This window comes from Harpia harpyja, chromosome 14, assembly GCF_026419915.1.
Source record: "Harpia harpyja isolate bHarHar1 chromosome 14, bHarHar1 primary haplotype, whole genome shotgun sequence".
In the NCBI taxonomy this organism is placed as follows: Eukaryota; Metazoa; Chordata; class Aves; order Accipitriformes; family Accipitridae; genus Harpia; species Harpia harpyja.
This window is the reverse complement of record NC_068953.1, coordinates 23,364,540-23,392,400: the sequence shown is the minus strand read 5'-3', so window position 1 is coordinate 23,392,400 and position 27,861 is coordinate 23,364,540. Positions and strand designations below refer to the sequence as shown.

Below are 27,861 nucleotides of genomic sequence, written 5' to 3'. Positions count from 1 at the left end.
GAAGGGAAGCTCATGACAATACTAAGGTATAGAGAGAGATTCACAAACAAATAAATAAATGAGTATTTGTATATCGTCTATTTCTACACATATATTTATATAGGTGTATATAGTGTATATACATATGCACACACGCCCAAACACCCCTACATATATGCTAACCCTTTCTTTAGCTCCTCAGCTCCTATGTCTTTTACAAAAGTCAGTGTATGCAAAAGAAAAACAATGATCCCATCCAGCTCATTTCTCCATGGACAGGGGGAAAAGCCAACTACACTACCTCTGTGGGTTAAGCTTCCTTGTATTCCTGGCTGCATTGGCAAGGTTTGAGCACTCCCCATTCCCTTTCCTCCTCCTTCCTTCTGGGGAAGTGAATTCTGCACATGCCCTGTTTCTCCCCAGGCATCTAATATAGGTACCTCACTTGTAGCTGTTTTCTGAAGGTGGAAGCACATAACACATTGAACTAACACCAATTAGAGATATTTGAAACAAGTGACACTGGTGGTCAAAGGTTAACAACAGCAATACGGTTAACAGGAGGGGAACAGAGGGGAAAGGAAGCCACAAATAATTCACCAACACCAAAAATGCACTTACTTGTAGTAGCAGATATCATGGCCTGCCCGAAGCCAGCAAGGCCTGCCCTGGAGAGCTTCCTTCACTGAATACATGACCAGCTGCATGCCTATATAAAACAAGACCGTTTCAAGTGACATGACTTCCCTGGCTGGAAAAGACAGGGGTGGGGACGAAAAGGCTAAACAAGAGGCATTATTATTTTGTGTGTGCTCTCTCTGCAGACAGTTTATGCAAAGTAAACACATCTCCCAAAGCGCCATGCTTTGTTCTGATATAGCCGTGTCTGTACAAAAAGCACCTCCAGAAGAAATGCGCCTACGGGCCTTTGCAAAGGAGGACTTCAAGCTGCTCTGTTTACAAACAGAGGAAGGGAGAGAAAAGAATAGGAATCAAGGTATCTACAAGATCAGTAATTTGGTTATTCCAATATTTTATGCTTGGCTGCACCATTATTGAAACTTTGATCCTACCACAGCATTAGAGATCTGCAGTGCATCCAGTACTGTACCTTCAGAAAGCAGCAAGCAAAACTAGAAGGTTTTAAACTTGCCATTAGACCTAAATAATACCTATGTGTCATAAATGCTGATAATGATAGCATCCCATCTTTGTACTGTGTTATACCAGAAGATGACTTCTTCCTGACCTCCAAAATATTACCATCTCATGCCCCGAGGTATGAACCTTTCTCTGATCCGAGCTGCATATCCATGACTCAGCTCCATGAAGCCAGCCTGTCTGCAGGCAGCTTTTGTGTCAAATTCCTTTGCTCTACACACCTGCCTGCTCTTTTACAGGTATAGTAAGGATCCTGCCCTCACCAGCAAAGCTCTCTGCACAGGGTGTCCCTGGCAAGGTGTTGGCAGCTGGGGGCTGCAGGGGTGGCCTCTGCCCCAGGGTGTTGCCAGCCAGCTCCAGTGGACCCAGCACAGCCACAGCTGAGCCCAGCAATGATTCTGGCAGCACTTCTGTGAAAGCGTATTTAAGCAAGGGAAAAATTCCCTTTCAAGTATTTATGCATGTCGATAAGTTGCCCCCTGAGCTTTCTCTTGGCTGTTCTTGTGCTGGGAGGAGGCGATGCTTGAAAATCATTAATACTGATGACATATTTCCATAAGCAGCTACTCAGTTTCCCTTTGTCCTTTGGATGTCCCTGTTAAACTCTCCAGCACTTTAAGAGCTGGTAAGTGTACCGGCAGAAATGCCTTTCAATCTCACCTTTGGCTGTGGTGTGGGGTAGCACAAACTAGCCTACAGCTAGGAGTAACCTCTATACTGCTGTTTCCTGAACCAGCACCGTGAGCCACATACAAGAAGCAATTCTGTGTTGGGTTCCAGGACATGGGCCACAGTGAGTTTTGAGAGACACAGGCCTGCCTAGAAGCCCAGTTCATCAGACAAGGGATGCAAGACTCAGGGTCTGCAGTGCTCTCAACATCCCAAATACCAGCTCCTGCCCTTCCTATGTGAGTCTGAAGGACACACACACCAAACTGCCTCAGAGCAATGGATGATACTCATCTGCCATCTCATTTTAATTAAAAATAAATAAATAAATAAAAAAAATCAGGTTTTCCTTTCCACTTTCCCTATGAAAATAAAAATGCAAATCAGGCTTCTGACAAAATCCCATTATTTCCCATGGCAGAGTAAGCTAGTGGAAAAGGGGGAAGGAGAGAGGTGGAGGCTGCACCTCCTGACTTGCTCTGCTCCTGGTCACAACTAGTTCATTAAATAATCTTTTTGCTGATTTGAAAGTTACACAGTGCCATCTAACCAAGAGCAAAAAGGAAGGGAAAAATCAAAACAGATCAGTAACGAGGAGCTGTAAAGTATTGCCACCCATGGCACTTTGGCACTACATCATAACTGGAAGCTTTTAGTATTATAGCATGAGCATTAGCTCAGAAAAGTGCAGAGGGAATGTAGTGAATAAACAACATCTCTTACAAACAGTCTGTGTAAATTTTATGCATGTGCTGGAAGGGGTAGTGAGCTTCACACAGCCAAGCCAGATAAGCTAGAGCTTCACTGTCCTCAGAGCAGCAGAAGTAACCCATGGAAGAATTGCTTTAACAGCCAATCCCACGTACAAGCCATACAAAAGCAAGCTATGGCTTAGCCTCCCTCCTTACAGTGGATAGTATTTTCATGTTTTTCTTCCAAATATATTTTTCGTTGCACGCTTGAACATGTGAGTCATGTACAATTTCAGGTGCACAAAATGAGATTATAAATGCTGACAACAGCCAGACTAGAGGATAACAAGCAACCTTCCACCAAAAATAGCCAGAATCTCTAGCTATGAAGCTACCGGTGGCTGTATCAGAGGTTGTATTGGGGTTTACAGTGGGATCTCAACGTATTTCATTTTCAGGCTGCTACCAGACACACCACACTGAATTGTTTGGTAATTCAGGGAAGCAGAATAAGATGGGGGGGGGGGGGGGGGGGGGGGGGGGGCAGAAATCATTCTCATTTGGGATCTATATGAATACTTGAACTCCAGCCTTTGGGTTAAAGAGCGAATGCCGTATAATTCATTATGCCACTCATCCAGCCAGTTTCACAAATACAACTGACAAGGCATTCCAGCTCCTAGTGCTATTTGTTTTAGGTACATTGATCCTGAGAGAGTTCTCCTGGTTATGTCGAAGGCTGTATCCACAGGGCTTCAGAGGAATGCAAAGTCTGATATTAGGGGCTTATTAAACATTCTGAGTCAGGTCTCAAGCTGGTGTAAATTAACACAGCTCCATGGAAACAAATAAAAAAAACCAGCCTATGCCAGCTAAGAATTCAACCCACAGTCTCCATGCAGAAGAAATAATTTCTCTTCTAAAATGGGCATTGAAAGCTGGGATTTGCCCTGCCTATTTCTGAGCTATGCCACCTTCCTCCTGAAGCACAGACTATGACAGGAGCTCAAAGACAGCAAGGAACAGAATTTTTTTTAATCATTAATATCAGCAGAAGTCTCGGCAGGTCTGAAGGCAGAGATGTCTTTCTGGATAAGCCCAAAGAATCATGAATATTTGTTTGAGGATTATCTACATTTATTTAAATCTTAGAAGCACTTTCCATTCCTATGCTGCTCATTCAATTCCAACAGATCATCTTTTTTCCCCTCTCCCAACCCCAGTGCCATTCGTCCTCAGTTCTGGTCTCTAAACACAGAACAATGACTTTTTTTCCCCCACAAATCCTCTCCCAGGTCTCAATATTCAGCTTACTCCTCGGTCCTCCTGAGGATAGAGAAAGGTCCTTTGACAAATCTAAAGTAACTCTTTCAGTGGATTTCAGGGCAGATAAGATTAAACTTACAGTCTCCCTTATACTTACAGACATGGAAAGTTTGAAGCCTTTACAGCATTAAAAAGATATTCTTGTGAACAGAAGACTACCCCAATTCCCCAAAGACTCATACCATAATTAAATTGGCTATTAAACTTCTCACAGTTGATAATGTTGAAGCGATAGGGAACTGCTAATTTCATGTCACGGACTTCAAAGTAGAACCACTGGTGATGCTGGTTGCTATTCACATCTGCATTCATAATTAAGTCATACTCAAACCTGTAAAGGAAGACCAGAAAAAATGGTGGCCATGAGCACCCCACCAGTCTGCCACTGAGCCTGCTGAGGAAATCAGGCTATACAATCAAATTCATTAATATCCTTTGAGAGCCAAAGAACACCATCAAACTAGTCGTGCCCAAACACACCATTAAATACTCACACTATGTTAGTCATGTTTTCTCACTCCTGTTACTTCCATGACATCCAGGTGTTGGAAGGCATGATAAGTTCTGTGTCGTATAACCTGCTTCCCTGGCCAACCCTCTCCAAACCCAGGAGAACTCCACCATTTCACACCGTGGTCAGAGCGGAAAGGCAGGTTAGGACACAGCCACTGCAGACATACTTACTCACGCACTTGGATGGCTTTGCGAAGGTTTCCCGATTCAAACTTGGAGAAGAATGTCAGACAGCCTGGAGCACCTGGGCTTGAGCGACTGCAGTAAATCAAAGCAAGGATACCTATAGCAGGTTGCTTCAAAGACAAGCCTTCCTCAGCACCTTTTGTACACTAAAATAAGGTTTTATAATTTTTTTTTTTATAAGCAAGACCCTGAGAAGTAGCAAGAAGTGAGCAAATCCATAATCTTCCTATCCAATGCAGCATTCTTCTCTACTCTTGCTTAGTGATTCTAAATCACATCTTTTCCTTTCCCAATACTCCCTTTTGTCCCAGTTCATATTTACTTTCTTTATTCCAGTTACTTTCCCCACTGAATTATTCCCATTAGTTTTTTTAATTGCACAAGGCAGCTTTATACAATTACTATACGTTTACTCTTCCCTCATCTATAGTTTCCTTCTCCTAAAGCTTAGAAACCCTTAAATTCATCTTGAACAACTTCACAACTTTCTCCTACCTCAAAATGTCCTCCACCTTTTTTCCTCTAAAGAATGTTCTCTGAGTCACTCATCCTTCCTTTGAATGCAATTTCTTCATATTTGGGACCCTCTCAACTGCCCTGTGCTACATCTTCTCAAAGACCATAATTGCTGGCCATAGGTGAGCACTTAAACCAGTTCACAAGGGTGGATGTTTGTTTTCAGAAGCCTTTTGTAAGTGCCACGCCTTTCAGGGTACACCTACAGCCTGTGACACTGGCTGTACAGACACTGCAGTGCACTCTCATTGGGAAATGCTGCTTCAGGGTGTGGAGAGACCGCACCCGGACTCATAGGTACAATTCCCAGCATCAGCCTGCATGCTTCTGGTCCAAATCACTACATGCAAGGCAGACATATCCAGGGACACCATACAGTCCCCTCTGATGTATAGATTTTCTTGTTCTGTCTAAAAAGCTTTAAGGCTGTCTTGCTCCAGTGACTTCCACAATAAATCCTTTCCTGAGAGCCACATAGAAAGAATCTACTCCTCCTGTGTGTTTTTCCTGTTGGCCCTTTACCTCCTAGTTTTTTTCTTCTATACTTTTATCAGAGCTGAACAAGCAAACTGAGCTCGCTACCTAACCCAGCACTGACAGTGCCCCTGGTTACAGTACTCAATTTAAGTTACCCACCTGGGCTCATCTAAATCAAAAACAATTCTGCCTATCACATCACCCGGCTGGATTAAGCGGCGAACATCATCTAGTACTTTGTCCCTAGGAAAAAAAAGAAAAGTAAATTGTAATGACACTGTAAGAAATATTGGTATAGGGTGATCTTGTTGAAGAAGTATGAAGAGGCTTAGGAAATTCTTTTGAAGGACTGGTAAGAAAGAGGACTTCCATGTGCTAATTCCAGGTGAAGTTTGTTTTTTTTTTTTTTTACCATGAGAAAGCTCCTGCTCCATCTCTGTTCCCATTACAAGTTGCCTTTTGGTTAAATGACAGATTTTGTAAAATCTTTATTCTCTACAGTATTCTGTCAAGTTTCTTTTATCCCCAGTTCTTTCCAGTCAATGTCAATCTCCCAAATGGCCAGACTTGCCCCGTGAGGAAGTGTCTGCCATAACTTATAAAGCTAGTCTGTCTCATAGTGAATCTTGACTCTAAATCAAGCTAATTTCTACTCATTATTAAACTGAAGTTCTCTGATCCCTAAAGATGACCAAATGTGGAATACCAGATTTTCTTCCTGACCTTTGCAGCAATCATGTTATGCCCTGAAGCATGATATAATTATTCCCATTTTAGCTGTATGGTTACACATGTTATTATAGTCATAAAAGCAAAGCTTTTAGAGCAACAGTGCAAGGAGAAGATGGTAGGGTGATTTTGCCTCTAAATAAGATTTTTAGCTTTTATATTTGCTGCAGAAAGAATCATTATCTCTCTAGAGGTCAGAAATTAGTGGTCTTCACAAATGTCATTTGGTTAACATTGATCAACTTTAAAGTTTAGCATAAATCCAGCCTCTTCCGTATCTGCTAATAATTCTCTATACCACTAAAAAGAAATGTAAAGTCATTGCACACAGCCACACATGGAATAGACAAAACAGTAGTCATAAGAAGAGCCTCCTCTCCAGCACAAGCTTCAAAACACAGCTTTCCCCTCATCTGAACACCTGAAATAACACAAGAAAAACAGCAGCCTCTAGCAGTGTGCCAGAGAGGAGATCTGTTTCCATTTCTTTCTGCGTATTGCATGCCGTATATGCTGTCTTCTCCTAGTAGGCTGGGCAGCAGGGAAGGAAAGCCGCTCACTTACCTTGTCCCTGCTGCTGCTCTCTGGCTCATGACAGGCTTCCCAGAAGCAGATGCACATGCTAGGGAAAGAGAAGATGATTCCGGAGAACCCCATGGAGCAGGCAGAGAGGAAGAGGAACAGCGAAAAGGGACACAGCAGCAGAAGGGTAGGCAGGGAGATTCCTGAGAACAACCTGGCACAGACACACAGCTCTGAGAGGACAGAAAGGATTTTTCCTCAGAGCCAGATGGGACCCAATGTTGCAAGCACTAAAGGTGGCTGGATTAAGAGCAAGACTGAAGACAAAAACATATCCTAAAAGGACACAGTCTTCTCCATCTCTAAAATGAACTTGTTCTCATTTGTGTTCTAACAAGGTCACAGATTCACAGCTCATTCTGGGTCTTGGTCTGCTTACTTTAAGGAAAAGCCACAGTAAATCTATGTCAAAGTTTTGACCAGCTTAGAGTCCCATCACATACATAGGTACATAGATACATTTATCAACAACTAGTTTAATCAATAACAATTTGGAATATGAGAAAGGGGAGTCTTTATGGATTCACAGAAGCGATAAAAATCTCACTCCAGGGTTACCACTACCACCTCGATCTACGAGACAAAGAAAGCAACACACAGACGGTTCACAACTCATCCACTGACACACAGAAAGTCCATGTCAGAGATAGGAAATAGGCTTGCTGATTCCTAATCCTGTTTGTAACCCAGTTACATACCATTTTCCTTTCCTCAGGAGGAAAACCCAAATAAGATCATCCTGCTGTTTGACCTTGCAGCAAATCATTGGATAGCCCAAAATTTGTTCTATAACTTCCTAAGACATTCAGAGGTATTATAGTCAGAACCTACATAAACCAGTTTTGAGCCTGAGAGCTCTCAGTGTGGTAATTATATTAAAGTATAATCACCTTTGAACCCCATACTTGCGCTCCAACATGGGCTTGCTGTAAGGAGGTGGCTGGTGACCCCAGAAATCGGGGAATGACAAGTCTCTGTAGTCTGGTATGGACTTAACACGTTTGGCCCTAGCTATGTAGAAGCGAGGGCTGTGGAATGGAATATCCCCTTGGTGTTTCTCCAGAAGCTGTGTCTCTATGCCTGAGCTCTCCAGCCTCCCTCCAGGACTAGGATTGATCAAGGCTTCACATTCAGGGTAAACCATTTTTTTGTACCAAGCAGCGTCTTTTGGGAGAGGACGCAAAGCAAGCACATGAGTCCTGGCTGGATCTTCCTCTTCATAGTAGTCTGCATCTTGGGCTGCTTCTGCAATGTCTCTCTTTTCATCAGTCTGATCCCATCTGCATCTGTCCCTTTTTGTCCAGCTCTGCAGAGGGACTTTGAAATCCTTTTCCCCTGGATCTGGTCCCATCTCTGTGACACTTTGGTTTCTCCATCTGTAGTTTGGATGTTTCACAGAATTAGCACTTGGAATGAAATGAGAGGGCATAAAGGGAAGACTCTCAGTCCCGTCCTCCAAGCTCTTCTCTTCCTCAGAGTCTGATTCAAGCTCCTTTAAATTTAAAAAGCAGAAGAAATTTAAAAAAAATCTAAAGACAGATTGTGCCTTCTTCCAGAGAAACCTTTCAAGGAAGAAAAAGAAAATATTTACAAATCTCCCAAAACTGTACTCATCCAATAAGACAGCCAGAGTAAAATCAGCCCATGGACCACCTGCCAGAATTTCTCTATCCACAAAGCTGTTTCAACACTAGTCCCTCAGAAACTAAAAGGATCAGATTGAGTCATCTAGGTGAGTCATCCTCAACCAAACCCAATTGTTCTAACAAGTTAGGGAAGATAATTTGCAAGGCATTTTTTAAAAATACAAATGTTACAGCAGGGTAAAGGAGGCCAATCTGTCACACAAAACTCCACCCCTGCCTTCATGCAAGAGTATAATTTAATCCCATTTGGCTACTTATGGTCGTAATAAATGTCACAGCATTGTGTGTACAGGAGATATATTAAGCCAGTGGTCCTTTCCAGATTCATATTTGAGTCACAGTTTTCAGCTCTCCTAAATTCCAAGACTTGCAATGAGTGCAATACTCCATTTCTTGTCCCAAACTGCAATAGAACAATGATTTGAACTGTGCATTTCACTCAGCGGCACTGCAATCTTCTCCATCAGTTCCTTCAAAACGCTAGTTGACAGTACTTATTTTCCACATCTCATTCTGATCTTGATATTGCCATTGAAATTGCCAGCAAGGACACAAATTATTATCTGACAGATTTGTTATGTGGCAATTGATTCAATAGTGCTTAGTTAATCCATACCTAGCCAAATGTGCACCAAACAACATCACTCCCTTTCTATCACTCTTGATTCACACCAGTAAACTATATCAAAAAGTCTTAATCTTTGTTCTTCCTGTCCCATAAGACACCTAGGTTTCCTTTTGTAATAGTCTTGTCCAGTTATCTCTTGTCAGTACTCCCTTTCAAGTATTTCTTAAACTCTTGAATATTCACAGATAAAGGAAGCCTCACTATGATAGTACCTGAAAATTATGGGAAAGTTCTGGACACATTGCTTCATATTGTCCAAGTTCTTCCTCTGGCCGGTCAAACACTGGCCTTGGCCTCAATTTGTTCACATCTGTCTCCAAGTCATAATCCTACAAAAGCAGAATTAGAAAAGAATGTATATTAAAAGTGCCTCACAAGATAACTGTTAAAGTAATATTCTGCATAATACCATTGATTTCTAATGATATCATACTCATTTAATGAGTCCTATAACTGTTCTTCCCATATTCATGAAGGCTGTTAAAAGTAATTTTATGGAATGGAAAATAGAGGCACAAAAGGAAAGACTACATTGTGAAAGAGGGGAATTTGATGTTTGGGTATTTGAGTACCTAAGTAGAGATATCACGAAAAGATGGTTTCAAAAAAAGCATCAAGACTGGAACTTGAACCTTTTTATAAGCACCTCAGCTTGCGAGGTTTCAAAACAAGAGACATCAACAACTACTAGTTATTTCTGAGCATATCATCTATTTCCTTGCTCATGTTGCATAAACTAGTAGGCACGGGTCCTCAGGATGTAATTGGTAATATTCAGATTCAAAAGAAACAATAAACAAATAAATGTAATTTTAGCAAGAAAATTTTCAAAGCATATTGAAGCCAAAATTGTCTTCACAGGCCACCAGCAAAATTAGAAACCTTGACACTTCTGCCTTTGATTTAGACAACCACATGGTTTCTCTAAGTGCCTACCAATCAAACTGAAAGGCCCATGTCTATATCATTGAACCTGCAGGCACCAATTGCTTATATTTTATTTTTAATCTCTCAATGCTGCTTATAAAAATCTGTGAAACTCTTCCCCAATCCATCTTCTATACTCTCCAACTTTTTTGATATTTTTATATGAAAAAAAGTTTTTCAGATCTCAGCCATCAACGAATCAGGGATAAGAACTGTATCTGAAACTTTCACAGCTGAAGGCAACTGTACATTGATGTGCGACCTCCTCCATATCAGATATGAGAACCAAACCCAAACTGTGTCAAGCATTCAGTCATTGCATAAGAAACCATGAAAAGATGGGGCAAGAGGAAAGGATGGAGACATGGCATTGATGACTGGGCACTACAGTGCAGCATTATTCAAATAATTCAACGTGTCATTGGTAAGTATGCCCCACCAAATGCCAGCAAAGAAGTGATTTGCTCCTGATAAATAGAATCATTTCTGAAGCTGTTATCAAAAGAAAAAAAAAAAATGCCTGAATGCAAAAGTGATCATGGCATTTCAAACCCTGAGCCACACTTGTATTGCAAAGCAGAGTTTGAACTGCTGTTTGGGCCTAGTTGAAAAGGCAATGAAGAGCTGCACACAGTATGAGGTCTGTTTAAAAGGATTTGCCACTAACAGCATAATGATGCATAAGCAGCTTCAAACTCGCTGTAGATTTGGGTTGAGAAGGATAGATGGTTGATGCGATGATTTTGATTTTCATAGAACTGTCTGAACAGTTACTGATGGAAGTGTAGAGCCAAGTTGCAGTTTGGTTGGTATTACTAGTATGCATGGATATGTGTTACGTAGCTGTGAAAATTTGTAAATCGCATCAATACCAGGAAACACTGTGCAAATGATCTCTCACACAAAAAAAGGTAAGCTGAAAGTTCATTATTGATTCTCTGCTTCCTTTCCCTTTAGAAAGATTTGTCATGGAAGATATATGACCAGCACACCAGACAAACAGTACTTAAAACTCATATTCAGAGCAAGTTCTTAGGCAAAAAAAAACCCTGCTCACATCTACTTGGTAAATCCTTATGAATAATGAAATAGTTCAGAGGCATATAGGATCTGCTTCTGAATGAATAACTAATTAAAGGAGGAGATAAATTCACTATGAACCTTATTCCTAATGAGCATCTTGATGAGCTCTATATTCAGATAAACACAGCCAGACAGGGGCAAATTAGGACACTGAGATAATGTGTGGCGGGGGTTAACTTCCTTTTTTCATTGGCTAACAACAGTTTAATACTTGAGGAGAAAAAGACAGGGCAAGTAATGAAAACACCCTTCCACAGAAGACTCAATCATATCTAATTAGACTGTATTTGCAACTTCATTCTTTAAGTTGCCTTCCCAGATCACTTTATGTGGATAAGACTTATTAGCAGCATTCACTACTTCACATTTGCATATGTGCTTGTATGTATTTTCACACAAAAAAAGTTTGCATTCATCCTCAGCTGGTAGGGTTGGGTTTTTTTGCCAGTTAGGTCATGACAGGAAGAGTGCAAAGGGAGAAGTCAGATAAGTGTTGAATAATTCATTGTATTATTTGTGTGCAGCAGCAAATAAAGGAGAAATATAGGTTCAAATGCCCTAGCTGTGGCCTAAGAGAACTAAGCTTTTTCTTAGGGTAGGTGCACAGCCCAAATATGCTCTGATATGGGAAGAGAGGGTTAGTCTTTCCTAGGTGATAATTCAATTCCCCCACCCCCAAGTGCCATTTCTGGTCTACATGTAAAGGAATCAAAAATTCATCATTTATCCCTGACTTTGCATGTGATTCTAATAATCACTGGTCAGTCTCTCTGCAGGAACAGAGAAGAAGTCACCAAACTCACACCATCCTGGGTGACAAGCATGGCAATTAATAAGATAAATGCAAGGGACTCTCTTCAATGAAAGTCAGTGCTTTCTCTTTTTTCTTCTTTCAAGTATCCTTCTATTATTCATGTAGTGTGTTTGTGTGGAACCACATGCATATGTACATTCTCTACTTAGACAGCTTATCAGGATGTCAAAATGGACACTGAAAAGTTTTACTTTCCAGTATGTGGATGATTAAGGAAAGTATGGCTCATATACGTACTTCCTCCTTACTCTCCACATCCTCATTATCCAGGTCTTTTTCAGCCTCTTCCTCTCCATCACTTTCATAGTCACCTGAAGAAGTAGAAAAGAGGTAGAGGCAAAGGCATTCAACCTGATATTCCTCTCAGGCCCTCCAGAGAAATCTGTGCAATCTCTTCTATGTGTGCCACACACACCTTCAAACTACAACCCAACACAACCCTGATTAAAGCAGATTTCATTTGTTAATCTAGTATAAATGAATTTGGCACTAAATCTCCCACTTTTTAAAGCTCTGTTCTCTTGGACTTGAACACTGCCTTTCAAAACCATGACAAATGTCACCATGATATGGATCCAACTCATATTACAAAGCAATACAGAGATTTTCTGCTTGGCTGCAATGCTATTACAGGATGCTCTTAATCTATATTATCTAGATTAGGGTGTTTTACTGCTATCATCATTATAGTATTTGAGCATCTTCCATATGAAACTGAAAGCAAGAGAGAAATTGCTTGTGTGTATCATGGAGTCTGCTGTTCCTCCTTTTCTGTGGAGTGGCTATCCTGCCTGCGCTTAAGTTCTGCTTTTCAGCAAGTGTCACATCTTTTATTCATGCAGCGTGACTGCTACCTGCTTTTATTTTAGAAAGGAAAAAGGATAATACTTCCTACAATTCTTTACTGAAAAAAACGCAGGGCAGTGTTCCCTCCCCAAACAGTAATGCACAGGCACAATCATGTATCCCTCTGTTGTTGTGGAGCAGTGGCATCTCCAGCCTCTGCCATGCCCAGTCTGTTCCATTATTTTTTGGATAATAGAAGGATTTTTTTTTTCCCTTTTCCTTGCTCCCTTCAATCTTCCCTCATTCATTCTCCAAACAGAATCTCCAAGCTTCAAGAAGACCTGGGAGTAGTTTCATCTCTACTGAGTGACACTGTAGGCCATCCAATTAATTTTAACTGTAAACCTCAGGACTAATCTGCAAAGACTACCTTCCCCAGATTCCACATTTAATTCTCATGTCATGCCCCTTTTCCTCCTACTGAACTCACCCTTCAGCCATTCACCTTCAGATCCCTCACACGGAGGTTCAGCCTTGGCATTCCCAGGAAGAGGGAAGGAATAGGAACTTCTTACTGTTGCCACAGGCAGAGGCTCCTTGGGGTAGCACTTTCGCAGAATCTGAGTTACAGTGGTTATGATAGGATCCAGATTTTTGCAAGATAAACAGTCCTAGGAACCAAAGAACGATGTTAAGAATTGTCTCTTACAATTATCCTGCCCATAACACACAATCCCCCAGAGCAGAGACACTCTTCTGATTAGAATATGAAATCTTTATATTCATGGCTTATTTATGGTTTCTTTTTTTTCTGCTCCCCCCCGCCTTCTTACCATTAAAGAAATACGCCTGGAACAGCAAGACCTCAAGTTTTGCAGTCCGTTTCTTACAGAAATACAGGCTAGCATGGACCTCAGGGGACTTCCACTGATACATGTCATTTAGAAGACACAGCGTCCCCTAGCTCTGCTCTAAGACGTTATAGTCAGGGTATATTGAAGGAAGGCATGATAGTAGCAAAAGCTAAAATATCCTAGCTAACACAGGTGACAGTAGCACTGAAGCGAGATGTTCTTTAACATCAATTAAAAAAATCCTGCAGGGAGCCCATATATATGTTTTTTCTGTCAACACATGCCAAAATCTGTGCTTCTGCGTCCTCACCACTATACCCAGAGCTATCATGCCAAAACTAACACAGGTAAACTAGCACAGTTAACACCACTATTTCACTGTATTCAGTGTACATAATGTATACTCAAAGAGAGCATTCCCACTGTATGCTATTCTATATGCTTAAGCATTAGGCCCAATAGTTAGTCTGAAAGACCACTACATATTACCTAGTCATAAAATACTGAATTCCTGCAGCATCCCATGTTTTCTACTCCTATAATCCAAAGTAGGAAATAGCAGTGTAAGGAGCTATGAGAGCCCAGATATATTTTGAAGACATAGAATATTTTTGTATTTTTACTACCATGCTATGCAAGTGAACTCCTTGGTCTTTTCTTAACAACAAACAAACAAAAAAACCCCCACAGAACTAAAAGCAAAGAAACCCTGGGAGATCACAGTAGGTGTAGGTCTTCAATGTAACAGAGACAGTGAGTTTGGATAAGCAAGTTACAGCTGCTGCACAAAGGTGAAGTTGTTTAAAACCAATAGGTACGATGCTCAGAAAACAAAGCCTTCAGATTTCCCCAAGTACAGCGCATCTATACCACAGCCTCCGTCAGAGAGATTGACTAACCGATGTAGTATCCCACCTAAGTTCACAAGTTGTACCGTGCCTATCAGCATGTTATCTTTAGTGGCTTGGGACTAAGATTTAGCTCATCAGAACAGGGATCCAAGTCAAATAAGCAGCATGAATGTGCTATAAGGCCAAAGAGAAATATTACAATACATTCCAATGCCATTTAATATATTTGCATCCCATCACCACAGATAAAATGGAACAGCCCAGAGGGCAGAACAGATACTTTGTGCCATTGTCTGACAGCCCATAGTTAGGATTTGGGCTGGACAAAAAAAATATTCAGCAGAACCAGGAAGATGACCAAAGAACATAACAAAGAACTTTATTATAATCAGGAACAGGAAAATAGCTGTATTGGGGTTTTTTTGGTTGTACAGGATTTTATTCTGTTTTCTCATGTATGATTGAATGGCATTATAAGATTCAGCAGGATTAACCAGGATTCCTGTAGGGAGGCTAGAAAAATCATCTAAAGCTGACATGCTTACAAGACTCACTACAAGAATCTTAATATATATTTCTAGATCTCTGGCTGTTAGGAACAAGGGGGAGAGAAAAGACAATTTTGAAAACATCTCCAAGGAAAGTTTTGTTGTGGTTAGAGCACACACTAAGAACTGGTTTCTATTTCCAGTATTTCAATTTATTCACTCTTTCACATGGTATTTGGTTGCCTTTGCTTGTTATTAAAGAAAAGATAAGGAAAGTTTGTCTACATGTGAGAACAGAGTAACATTCTTGAACAGTCTTACTACAGTTTACTAAAACTACTGTTTTTACCAGAACACAGGAACTGGTGAACACAGGACTGTATAAATGCCTGCCTTGGGCCAGCCATCTTAGTTCACTGCCGAGTGAATTGAGATAGTCAAGAACAAGGCATGTTCATCCAGACAATGAACTTCCGCACATGGAGTTATTCTATGATGCTGTTTCAAAATCATATTTTTCCTTACAGCAAGTTACCTTACACATGCAAACAAGCTTTCAGATATCTTTCAGGGAATATGTGGGACTGTTTTCATTACTGTTCAGAAAGTGCTCTCAGATTCCAAGATAACACAGTTTACAGATGACAGAAAAGTATACCATCACTGTATTGGAAAAGCCTTTTTTACTGATACCCGAGAAATAGACAGAAGACCGCTTTGTACATGTGTAAACTATCCCATTTATTTTGCAGTGGGATACTGTGAATGAGGGAAGAGAATGAGTCCTTAGCTCAGAAAACTCATGTAAATCTAACCTGAATTCGGGGGATCTGCTTTTTAGCCTCCACACTCAATCTTTTCTCTACTGAACCTGGAATAGTCCAGATGTTATGACAGGTGAGTGATATATACAAAAACAGAGGTTTCAATACGACAGTAAAGCAAAAGGTAATGATGCTAACGGATGCTACTACTAGGAAATATAGAGTGGAGTATAGGATAATATTATCCTAGAGTAGACCCTAGTAGAGGAAGGCTGAAGAGAAACCAGGCAAGCTTAAGAAATCAGATGGATAAATGATAAAAGAGCAAAATAATGTTCCATGCACCAGTCTCTCCTAAAGCAGATACAGACCTGTTTTCTTGTCTCAGAGTAGGCAGCTCCTGTCTCTGCACACAAAGCCAGCCAGTTCTTAATGCGAATATACTATTTAACTGCCATGAAAGTCTAAGTGGAGCTTGGAAAAAGAAATGGGAGCACAGTGTGCTTCGTTTCCACAAATGATTTCATTATCTAAAATTATTTTTCATTCCAGGTAGAAGCAGAACTCAAAATCTTTCTAAACTCTCCTAAAATATCTCTAAATTTTCCTCAAATAAAATAGCAGTCACTTCTAATCTGTATAAGGAGACAAACTGTGAACTATTGGCTCTTCCTGTGAAGACATAGGCTTAAGGGCTATTAAAAGCTCAGGTATTTCAGCTGTCCATCAGCCCATACAATAAGCAGCTAGAGAGGTTTCAATTGAAAACCGGCCTTGTAAATAGGAGCTCCACTGGAGGTTGTTAAAACAAACCCATCTCGGCAAAACTGTTTCCATTTCAATAGATTTAAAAAAAAATTTTAAAAGTTTCAGCAGAACTTTTCTAGCCAGCTTTTAACACCTTTAAAGTCTCATTAGCTGCTCAGAGTTTGGTTAAGGCCAATCACCACAACCAGCAAATTCCTACAGGCACTAAAATACTGCATACACATACGAAGAGCCCTGGCTTTCCCAAGCAGGAGTTGTTTGCCTTACCCTGCCTCCATCCCTTTCTCTCTTACTATAGCCTGCAGTTCCTCTCAGGAGAATAGATTTCCCATTTTCTGTCTACCATGAAGATTATAAAGATTTTAGTAGCAGCAGCAGCCTCTACCTCAGGTCAGAGTAGGGAAGAGCATGAGTGAGACCTCCTAGGGCTGCCAGACTCCTCCCAACACTTCATGTCTTAGAGAGACACCGGACAACTGACAACATCCCTCAGAAGACTGACAACATCCCAAAGGAATGGTGAGGGAACGTTGAGCTTTGAATTAATTAACCTTGGTAATTCCCCTTCCAAGATCTCCCTAGTAGCGCACAGTAGAAAAAAAGGAATCTGGAGGCCCCTGAAGCTGTCATTTCTGCTCCACTTCTAACCTTTGGAAGGATTAGCCTTATCAGTGTTCACTGGAGTCTTAGTATGTCATTTCCTGTTTGTTCACCCAAGGTGACCCCATCTCTGCATTTTCCATGGGGTTGCTCCCAGGCTGAGCTATCAGGAGATGTTAGCTCAGAAAACTACATGGGCTGTAGAAGGCTCTTAAGAGGGAATGAGCTGACATCTACCCTCAAGCAGCTGTTGCCATCCACCCTATTCAAGTTTCTGCAGACCAGGGACTTCTCATTAACAGAAGCCATACTCCCTTGAAAGATCTGCTGGTCCTGGCCACCTCATCACACCTGAAGAAGTGGTCAATTCTTCATGAGAAAAACGAAGTGAAAAAACTCTACCAGTCTACAATCTACTACTAGTATGAAATATCTTTCAGTCACAGGAGAATTGTTCACGACAGCAATGGGAAAGGTGAAGAAGCAAATACACTGGATCATAAGGCAATGGATTTTCTGGAGGAGAAGGGGACATGTTTTTCATTCTGTCTGCGATGGTGCTAGAATGCGATACTGCACTGGCCGGTAAGAATGACAATGGAAACACTCCTTGTGGAATCACATGGGTCAAGAACTGAAGGTTTCTCTAGAAGTGATTTCTCCAAAGGCAGCTAAGGAAGCATGTTGCTGAGAGACTCAGAGGAAACCGTTACTGTTCTGTACGTGCCCTTTCTATACCTTACAGGGATCCCATCTGTTTTGGGTTTGTGTGGTGGGGTTTTGGTAGCGGGGGGTGGCTCCTGTGAGAAGCTGCTAGAAGCTTCCTTGGCTCCAAGTCAGACCTGCCGCTGGCCAAGGCCAAACCAATCAGTGACAGCAGCAGCACCTCTGGGAGAACGTATTTAAGAAGCGGAAACCTGCAGCAGAGAGGGGATTGGAATGTGAGAGAAACCCCTATGCAGACACCAAGGTCAGTGAAGAAGGAGGGGGAAGAGGGGCACAGGAGGAGGTTGATGCCCCTGCAGCCCACGGTGAGACAGCAGGCTGTCCTCCTGCAGCCCATGGAGGTAAGCGGTGCAGCAGATGCCCACCTGCAGCCTGTGGAGGAGCCCATGCCAGAGCAGGTGGCTGTGTCCGAAGGTGGCCGTGACTCCATAGGAAAGCCTGCGCTGGAGCAGTCTGTTCCTGAAGGACTGCAGGTCATGAAAGGGACCCATGCTGGAGCAGTTCGTGAAGGACTGCAGCCCATGGGAAGGACCCATGCCAGCGAAGTTCGTGGAGGACTGTGTCCCGTGGGAGGGACCCCACGCTGGAGCAGGGGACGAGTGAGGAGTCCTCCCCAAGGAGGAAGGAGCGGCAGAGACAAGGTGTGGCGAGCTGACCCCAACCCCCATTCCCAATCCCCTTGCACTGCTGGCGGGAGGAGGTAGAGAAAATCAGGAGTGGAGTTGAGCCGGGAAGGAGGGAGGGGTGGGGAGAAGGTGTTTTAAGATTTAGTTTTACTTCTAATTATTCTGTTTTGATTTTATTGATAGTAAATTAAATTGATCTTTTTTTCCCCCAAGTTGAGTCTGGTTTTTGCCTGTGACCATAATTGGTGAGTGATCCCTCCCTGTCCTTCTGTCGACACATGAGCTTTTCTTTATATTTTCTCCTCCCCATCCCACCGGGGGTGAGGAGTGAGCCAGCAGCCTCATGGTGCTTTGTTGCCAGCTGGGCTTAAACCACAACACTGTCCTCAGGACCATGTCATCTTTCTTGATGAACCCACATTAATGTTTCACAAGATTAAAATTGGGCCTCCTGAAAAACAGTTGATGGATGTTTCTCATTAGTAAAGGCCTGGCTAAGTCAACACTTTTTTGTTTAAAAGACTGATTGGGTGGAATTTTCCATCTGGATACCTGAAAGGAAACATCTCGTGAAACACCTAAGCAACTTTTCTGTGGAGACACTGCACTGTTCTTTGGGAGAGGAAGTCCAAGCAAACAGCAGGATCCACAGGGGAGGAGGAAAAAAAAAAAAAATCATTAAAAAGCCTGAACTACTATTCCCATGAGGCTCAGTAGGAATTAAAATTAGTTTTAAACAGAAACATTTCAGCTTTTCTGAAGTACTATCTGTGAAAAAGTCAATACTTTTTATTTTAGTATTATCAGTTTTTTCATTGATACGTTATATAAATTCAGGATAAAACTATGGAATTTCCTGCACTGTAAGGTAGAACCCAGCACTAACTACCAGTCCATCTCACTTAAGCACAAAAGCACCATTTACCTGTACACTTGTGAAGAGAATCTCCATGCCCCGGGAACCAAGGAAAGTCTCCCTGCCCAGCTGGATGTTGGTGATGTGCTTTAGGCAGAGCAGGAGACCCCTGCGAATATAAATGTAGTTGTTGGAGACATCATTGTGATGCCAGTCTTGATAGAGTCTCAGCAATCCACCCAGGTAGCCTCTGTTCACTGCCTGTCGGCTGTTAGACTCTGAAAAGGAAGAGAAAAGGCTGAATTAAACTCTTTCCACTACTCACTGTTTGATACCCATGTGGCTACTCAGTGCTCAAACTCAGACTTTAACACCTGCTCATTAATGCTTAATAGTATCAGCTAAATTTTTTTGGTGGGTTGGTTGGTTTTTTTGTTTTTACAATTTAGGATGTTGTTATTTGCTAAGCCTGAGCTAGGCTCTTGGAATCATACATGAAAAAAAATGAAGCAGAGTGTCTCCCGTCTAGGTGGAAATGGCTGCTCCAGAACCCTCCAGATGAACCAAACCATGGGTGGGGAAAAGGCAGAGCTTATATCTCCTTCCAAGTGCTAATAAACTTAATTCCAATTGCAGCACCATAAGAGTTCCTGAAACTAAAGAAGCTCCTGAGGAGTGAGAAAAGCTAAAGAACAGCAAGATTAGTCAAGAGCAGGTCATTTAATCTTCACAGAGTTCTCCCAGGACTGAAGTACAGCACACCTTGCTGAGAACAACAAATCCAGAAACCCTGTAGCTGCACAATCTTGTCGCAGCCAGCGAAATCATGTTTAACTTCTAAATGTAATCCCACACATACCTATGTAATGAAAGCCATGAATCAAATTATTCTGGAAACCCACAGTATTTAAAAATTAACAAAATACCAATATGAGCAACAGCAGTTTGGGCTTCTTTTCTGTTGGTTTCTGGCTCTGAGATTTTAAAGGTCACATTCAGGTAACGTTTAAAGGCTTTACTGCATGGGCAAGAAAATAAAAAATATATTTTTAAAAAATAAGCTTTATAAAAATACAAAAGGAAAGCTGTATTGTTCTTTTAATCACGTAGCTCCAGGATATCAGAATAAAAGGAGATTATAAAATTTGTGATAAAATACAAATTCTGCTGAGTATTCTAAAACACATCCCTTCACCCACTGCATTCCTTGCCCTGCCCCACAGGACAAACATGAAGCCACACCAGACTCCAGGCTCCCTCCCTTCAAACCAACCCTGCCTAAACATATTTTCCTGACTAGTCCTGACATTCCTCACAGTGACACACATTAGAAGCTGTCAGGAGCTCAGTAATCAACCAAGGGGCCAGGTAGCATAAGTAAGACTGGAACTCAGCTCCCTGAATACCAATCAGCATTTGCAGCTCACAACAGATGGCTCTTGGTATGGGTTCTCCAGAGCTAGTAGGCTCCAATTCATTTCCAGTTCATTAAACAAAGTGCCAGAGCCTCTCACACCTGGAACGTCAAAGTCATCAGTGGGGATTTACAGGACAGGAGAAGCTGCTAGAGGTTAAGAGAGAGAACCAAAAGATGCTGCATGAAGAAAATCATTAACAAGGGAAATCATGGAGAGAGTAAGCAGGAAGCAGCTAGTAGGCAGCAAACTTCAGTCCCAGTGATGAAGTAGATGGAGGTATTGGAAAGGGGAAGGAAATCACCTGAAGTTGTCTCAGTGTGCTCTCTACAATACATTAGAAAACTCTTACCTGGAGAAGGGATTGGAAGGTAGTTCTGCTACCTGGTCTTGTCCTGCAATTTTCTCTACCATTGGCACCACAGAGCAGGCAACAAACAGTACTCCCAGACCAGTCTGCCAACTCATTTTAATCCTGCTCTGCATCTTCACACCACCCTGTTGACATGCCTCTGCACTGATCTGCTGGTCCCACAGCCCTTCCAGTCTTACACAGCTCTTCCCAGTCTCCTACACCTTGGCCTGCAGTTCTCTCTAGCACTTTATCCCCTTGTTGTTAACTATCTCACTAACTCTGCCAGTACATCTTGTATTTCAGGGCTCAGTGGTTGTCAGCATGTAGAAGGTCATCCTTCTCCTTTGACCTTCACTCTGTTTCTTCTTTCTATTTGACTTTCTGCAAGAAAACTTTAATTGCTTGAGAATCCCTTATCAGTCCCAATGATTTTATTCATGATTTCCTGTTAATCCTCAACCAGCTGTCATGTTTACTAACCTGCAGGATGACTAACCCCTTAAATCAGTCAATCTTCCTTGAAGAATTACTCAGGAAGCTCTGTAAAAGTCAATAAGTATATAAAACATGACAAGAAGAAGAGAGTCAGGGAGTGTAAGGCAGGGACAACTTGGATCAGACTCAGAGCTTCCCTGAACTGTTCAGAGGCAGATGAAATTGGACTAGATCTAGGGATTTATAGCCCCTAGCACTCAGTGCTTGAAGTCTAAGCTTTCTGTGTCAATGCTGACAGGACAAGGGAAATATTGGAAAGCACTGTGGGTAGAGCTTCTTGGGGAATTTATGTTTAAGAAAAAAAAGAATTCTCATAAAAATGTGTTTGTGATGTTTTCCTCATGTCTTTCAAGACAGACTTCCACATTGGGATCCCAGCTCCGTAGGGACCAGAACACATAACTGTCCCATGCCTCAGTTTTATCACGGGATTAAAAACATGGAGGAAGCTGAGCAAAATAACTTTGCTATGTTTCCCCTCATGTTTTTTGTAGTACTTACCACCTCTATGATTAAAACAGTTGCTTTGAAAAGTGAAGCTGAGATAGTCTGTTCTGTAAGGAGGAGACGGAAGAGGCAGGACTATAGTTTCCTCAGCACTTTCATCGGAAGCAATGAGAATTACTTGCTGAACAGGCAAAAAAACCCATTCGTTTTGTTTCTCCTGTCTGATTTCATTGATTCTCCTCTGCTCTCCTGTGTTGTCAGTGTTTTTCTTATTTTTTTTCTTCCATTTTTTTTCAGTTGTATAGTCAATCAAGTAGCGAATAAATGAAGGAGGAAGTATGCCAAGATCTCCAGAAGGCAGAATGGAAAAAGGAGGCCTCCCCACCTGTCTGTGTCTGTTGGTCTCTCCATCTAGGCATGCACCTGCATGGGTATCTATCTATATTTTGGCACAAATACAGATGGTGGAAATGAATCATACAGGTACAAGTAGCACTGCACAGATTTGTAGGCAGCAAGAACCCATGCCTCCCGGAGCGAGCATGCATGATCTGTGTGGTAAGTGGTAAAATGTCCTATGTCTTTTGACCCTTTTTCTGTTATTCTTTCATTAGTCCCTTTCCTTCTCCCTGGATGTGGCCAGCCTTCAGTGGAAATGGAAGTTCTCTTTCCATGCAGCTTTCAGAAGTACCCAGGGATGGTGCTTCCTATTTTGATTCATCCTTGGTCTGTGTGACAGATGCACTCCTCCTGTTTGAACCAACTGAACTTTGGTCCAGGCAGAAAGTAAGCCTAACTGAAGTTAATCCTATTGTGTGAAGCTATCAGTAAGAACTCAGCACCAAACCCCCAAAAAACAGTTTGGCTGGAAACTGGGCTGATAAGCAGCCAAAACTGCATTAACAGCAGAAAATCTGACTACAAATCAACCACTTTATGCTATATATATCTGCAGACATCAGGGCCTGTTAGGCTCTCCCTCCATAGCAGGTGGCTGCATGGCAATGATCTCCCCTTGAGTAGGGACGCCTCTCCATGTTACCCCTCGAGGCTGAGAGATCCCTTACTCGACACCAGACATTGATGGGTTTGTAAGTGACATTTTTTGCATGCATGTAACATTTAAGATACATACAGTAAGCTTAGACAATAATCTTTGTATCCCATACTAATTTTAAGTGTAGTAAATAGTAGAGTATTGACCACCAATCCATCTGTACTTATTAAATATTTTACACACCTAAATTTACTGATTAAAACTCAGTAAACTAACTACTAGATCAGATCTGTCTGAGTGATCTCTGACTCTTCTCCTGCAATAGTCTGTCTTCCTAATCTTATTCTGTCAGAGTTGCCAGGAGAGCACTATCTTCACCATCTTCCCCAAACCTGTCACTGGCATACTATTTTCTTTGCCAAGAGTTTCAGTTCTGTCTGCTGAGGCTGGGATGGGTGACAGGGGAATGCTCAATGTCTTCTTAGTTTCCCACACTTCCAGAACTGACCCTTCACTTCTGGCTTCCAGGGCAGTGCTGCTAACCAGTGAAAGTTTAAGCACTGCAGCACAGAATATCTGGTCTGAATAATCTGTGCAGTTAGCCAGAAACATTTGACAAGGATGCATGGCCAATGTGCAGAAGCATCAAATGGTTAAAGATGCATTTAAATTAGCAAAGGCATCACACTACAAAGAAATCCCCAGTTTTGACAGAATTCTAATTTTGTGCTGGGGGACAAGGACAGACTCTAAAGCCAGGGTTTCAGTCTAGTAGATAAAAGTCTCATGACTGCCAGTGTTTCTGTGGACATTACTGAAGCCTCCCTCGCATTCCAGTCCCCTTTGAAGTCTTTGCCAGGAACACAGGGACCACTGGAAAACACGCAGCATATTTAATCACAAAACTGAATTACAGTCAACCTGAAACATGATGAGCAATGCACTACTTACCAGGCAGAACAAAGAGATATTTATCTTTCTGTCTATCTGCTTAAATCTCTTTGTTGATGCCACTCAGCTGATTCATTATGCCAAGAACATACGGTTGCTACAGTTTCGAGATAAGAATGCTCTGCTAAATTAACCCTGTGGCCCCTAAAGCAGTGAAAGGAATAAGAAAATCTCCAACTTCCCCACTCTGGTCTAGTGATTGCCTCTTGGGAATAAAAGATGCAAGATATATCCTAAAGCAAAGAAAAAACAGCTATTTTATTCAGTCATTGAGAGGCCATTTTTGCTAGAGATAAGCATGAGGGTTTGCTATAGAAGCAAAATGAATTGTCTCCATGGAGAAACCTAGTCACCCATCAAGTGCTGGAATGAGTTCAGACCCAGTGGGCTCTACAGCTCCAGCAAGAAGCTGGTATTAGCTCAAGTCTTGTCGGAAGCCAGAAGACTACTGTAATTGTGCCCAGTAAACTTCAGAATCCAGGCATTTACTTAAGCATTTAAGACAGATGAATAAAACTGGCACAAAAGTAGAGAACACAGGCAGGATATACTAACAACTACAAGTGCCATGTTTTGCTCCCAGACCAGGAATCAGCCACAAGCTTAGCTTCACTGCAAGAACAGCTCATTCTTTCTAGTCCAAAACATTTGTTTTAGTTCCAGGTGTTGGCCAATTCAGTGGCAGTCATACAAACTGTATTATGACATGGTGATTCTTCTCTTATTTGCCTTTGTTACATGGTTCACATGTAAAGATTAAGAAAGAGCAAGCCAATCCCTTCCAAAACTTTTGAACTAACCCCAGAAGGAAACTGCTTTTCAAAAAGGTTTCCTTTTCCTCCTTTATTTTTCAGTTTCACAGCATCTTCTTGTTGTAAGTCAACAGAAAGCTGGAAATCCACAAAAAATAAATTTGCACAAAATTTCCAGCTTGATTTTTCTGACCAAAGCGGTTTGAAAGAGTTCAAATAAGGATGCTAGAATTTGGAAGGCTTCCTCAAATTCAGCCACTGAATTTTCTGAAGCCAGATCATCACCGGAGGCACAAACACTGCCCATGCCAAGAAAAAGGCAGTAAGCAATCACTATTAAGGATGTCAACAGAGAATAATGCAGCTCCTTGACACTTTGATTCTATTATACCCACCTTGAGGAACAAAACAGTGGGAAGCTGCCATGCCCCAGGAGATGAAACCAACCTTTTTCTCTGGAGTACCGAGTTACTTTCAGTTTGGGATATGTCTATGAATGAAGAGCAGTCTTGGGGAAGGGAATATAAAGGACATTCAAAAATGGTTTTTTTTTCCCCATAAAGTGGCTCTTCTCAAAAGAGACAGCTTAAAAATATAGAATCAAGACTATATGCATTCTGAAATTCAGGAAGAAAAGATAGACACAGAACTTGTTTTAAATTATTATGAAAGGAACTATTTGCAAAATTCAACTCTGATCACAATACCCTGCAAGTTGTGATGATAGATTTGGGGCCAGACTGATAATGGAGTTTGAATCCAGAGGTGGGTAATGAAGTCTTAAAGTGATTGTGAGAAATGGGTACCTGGCAAAATATTAGGCAAATCACAGACATCGTGCTGTTGGCTACAGGAACTGACATGGTTTAACCATACCACTGTTTTGACACGAGATCAAAGACCTGCATCAGTAGACCTGTTGCAAAGCATTATGAGTTCAGACATAGAGGGTGCAGGCCTTTCAGAAACCATAATCTACTTATGCGCTAGAACATCACTTTCTGTTTCTCACAGAGTTCCTTGCCCCTCCTTGATGCCAGCATAAATGGAAAAGAATGACACTGATTATTTTATCCCGCCAGCCACAAGACAATCCTTATGCTTCGATGGAAAAAAAAAAAAAAAAAAAGAGCAGGTGAAAGGTTAAATAAAGGTTAGTTAATGGAAGATGGGAGGAAAGAGCAGGAAATGAGAGATGAAAGGCTGGGGGCAGGAAAAGGGAAGGCAAAAAGATAAAGAAGACAAAAGGAGGAAGGAAAAGATATACAAAGAGAAGGGAAAGGCCATCGGCAATAACTGCTGTTAGCACACACAATTGTCTTGATGAAATAAGCATGATCAAAGGGTCACCACAACCTGTCTTTTTAAATTGCTTATTACAATTTTACTAGGCAAGCATTGCAACAATGGCCCTGCCCATTTCCCTAGCCCTTTCCTTCAATATCCGCTGAGCAAATGCCTCCTAGATCAGCTCTAGCTAATTTCCTTGAAGACGTGCAAGCTGCTAATTCTGAGAAGTACAGATAGTCAGGAATAACAAATACAACCAAAATTAGATTAAAATAACCTGCTGATAAACAAATTACTCGCCAAAAATAAATATTGGATTAAGCACCAGTGCAAGCGTGGATCCTTAAAATAACATCGCCATCGTGTGGCTCGAGATGCCGAGCGGCAGTGTCCGGTTTGGTCCATCACACCGCCTTCAGCCTGCAAACCCCTAGGTACGCACTTGTCTGCGCTTAAATAGCAGGTGTCCAGTTTTCTTCCACTCCCCCAAAACTGGGAATGGTTTGCTTGTTTTATTTTGGGGAGTGAGTTCACTAAAAGCAATAGAACCCATGGCTAAGAGTGACATGGAGGGCAGCCCTCGCCTTCCACCGCCACTCGAACAGGCTCCAGCTGGGGTATGCCCCTCCACACCTAGGCCTCTTGCAGGCAAAGCAGGGCTTAGTGATGAGCTGCCCAGGCCTTAAGACAGAACTGAAGCAAGATACAAAGACAGATGTATAGAGGAGAAGTAGAACAAAGCCAAAGAAGGCTGGAAAATGTAGTAGGTGTACCCTGGGACAGAAAGAAGAGACTCTGGGAAGGATGCTGCACCTCATTCCACCCCAGTTTATGTATAGCTATCAGTATCTACCCACTCATCCCCACCCTGGGCTGTAGTAAGCATCTAGATATTGAAGGAGGAAGGATGGACAGGTGTTACACTGGAAAGCTTGACTGTAACATCCCAGAGAAGAATAAAAAAACTCCTGATGCTCTCGTGGCACTTCAGCACCATTATAGATATTTACCAAGCAACATGTTCAGCCTGTATAATAACGTAGTTCAGTCAGAGGGAGTTAACAGCAGGGTGGAGAGACAACAGATAAAAAAAACAGCAAGGCAATGGAGGAAGAACTTGCTACAAGCTGTTTGCTGTATGCATGTGGGCATGGCAGGTGTAGAACAGCAACTGGGAGAGCAGCATGCAAGGATAGGTAAAGTACTCTGGGATGCTTGGAAAGAGATAAGCCAGAAGTGAGAGACTGGCTGATGGTCAGGCAAGAAACATCTTCTCTAGATCAGTAATCTGAGCTTCCACTGATAGAAAGATGTAGCACTGTCGTTAGAAGGGACCTAAACTTTTATTCCTCCATTAATCACCTCCATTAATCTCTATGATTATCACTGATTTCCACTATGTACAGAGGAACAGGACAACCAAGGTCACTCTCGTTTTGCACTGGGTTTCCAAGCATGTCTTCCCTGTTGTGGATGAAGCACAAGTTTGTAGTATCCGATCACTTATTTCTTTGGACAATCTTACACTTTCCCTCTGAAAAACAGCAACAATTTCCCAGGTGCAGCTGGAGCAGTCATTTTTTCTTACACTGATGCCTTCTTTCCTGGCAGATCTTGTTTCTTGCTGTTATGCACCTGTTAAGTGGGCATTTAGCATCAGCTTCTGTTAGGAAAGAGACAGAGGCCAAAAAGTTTCTAGCCAGCCCCTTGCTCTGCAGGTGCACAAAGTCTCAACTAGAGCTTATGGGAGCCTGAGGAGCTGAAGATGGATGTTTCTGATTCCATCAGGGAGACACACTGCCATCTGCCTGCTCCCTTTAAAACTACCGTGTGTTTTCCCCTTGCAGCTCGCTGCCAAAAGGAAGAAGGACACTCACCCTCCAGCACGACTCCGTGTATGACCATAACCCTC

The 27,861-nt window shown here is 41.9% G+C and overlaps 1 protein-coding gene across 1 annotated transcript in view; it reads right to left on the bottom strand.

Moving 5' to 3' along the window:
• The window catches only part of AGBL1 (AGBL carboxypeptidase 1), a 298,158-nt gene that overhangs the window by 217,985 nt on the left and 52,312 nt on the right, over window positions 1–27,861 (bottom strand). The window contains exons 7-15 of the mRNA XM_052808912.1: window positions 19,317–19,525; window positions 13,220–13,385; window positions 12,166–12,239; window positions 9,317–9,433; window positions 7,721–8,322; window positions 5,679–5,762; window positions 4,512–4,598; window positions 4,010–4,158; window positions 601–688 (exon numbers count right to left, since the gene is read on the bottom strand). Of these exons, the coding sequence (XP_052664872.1) occupies window positions 601–688; window positions 4,010–4,158; window positions 4,512–4,598; window positions 5,679–5,762; window positions 7,721–8,322; window positions 9,317–9,433; window positions 12,166–12,239; window positions 13,220–13,385; window positions 19,317–19,525 (1,576 nt within the window). The remainder of the gene's footprint in view (window positions 1–600; window positions 689–4,009; window positions 4,159–4,511; window positions 4,599–5,678; window positions 5,763–7,720; window positions 8,323–9,316; window positions 9,434–12,165; window positions 12,240–13,219; window positions 13,386–19,316; window positions 19,526–27,861) is intronic.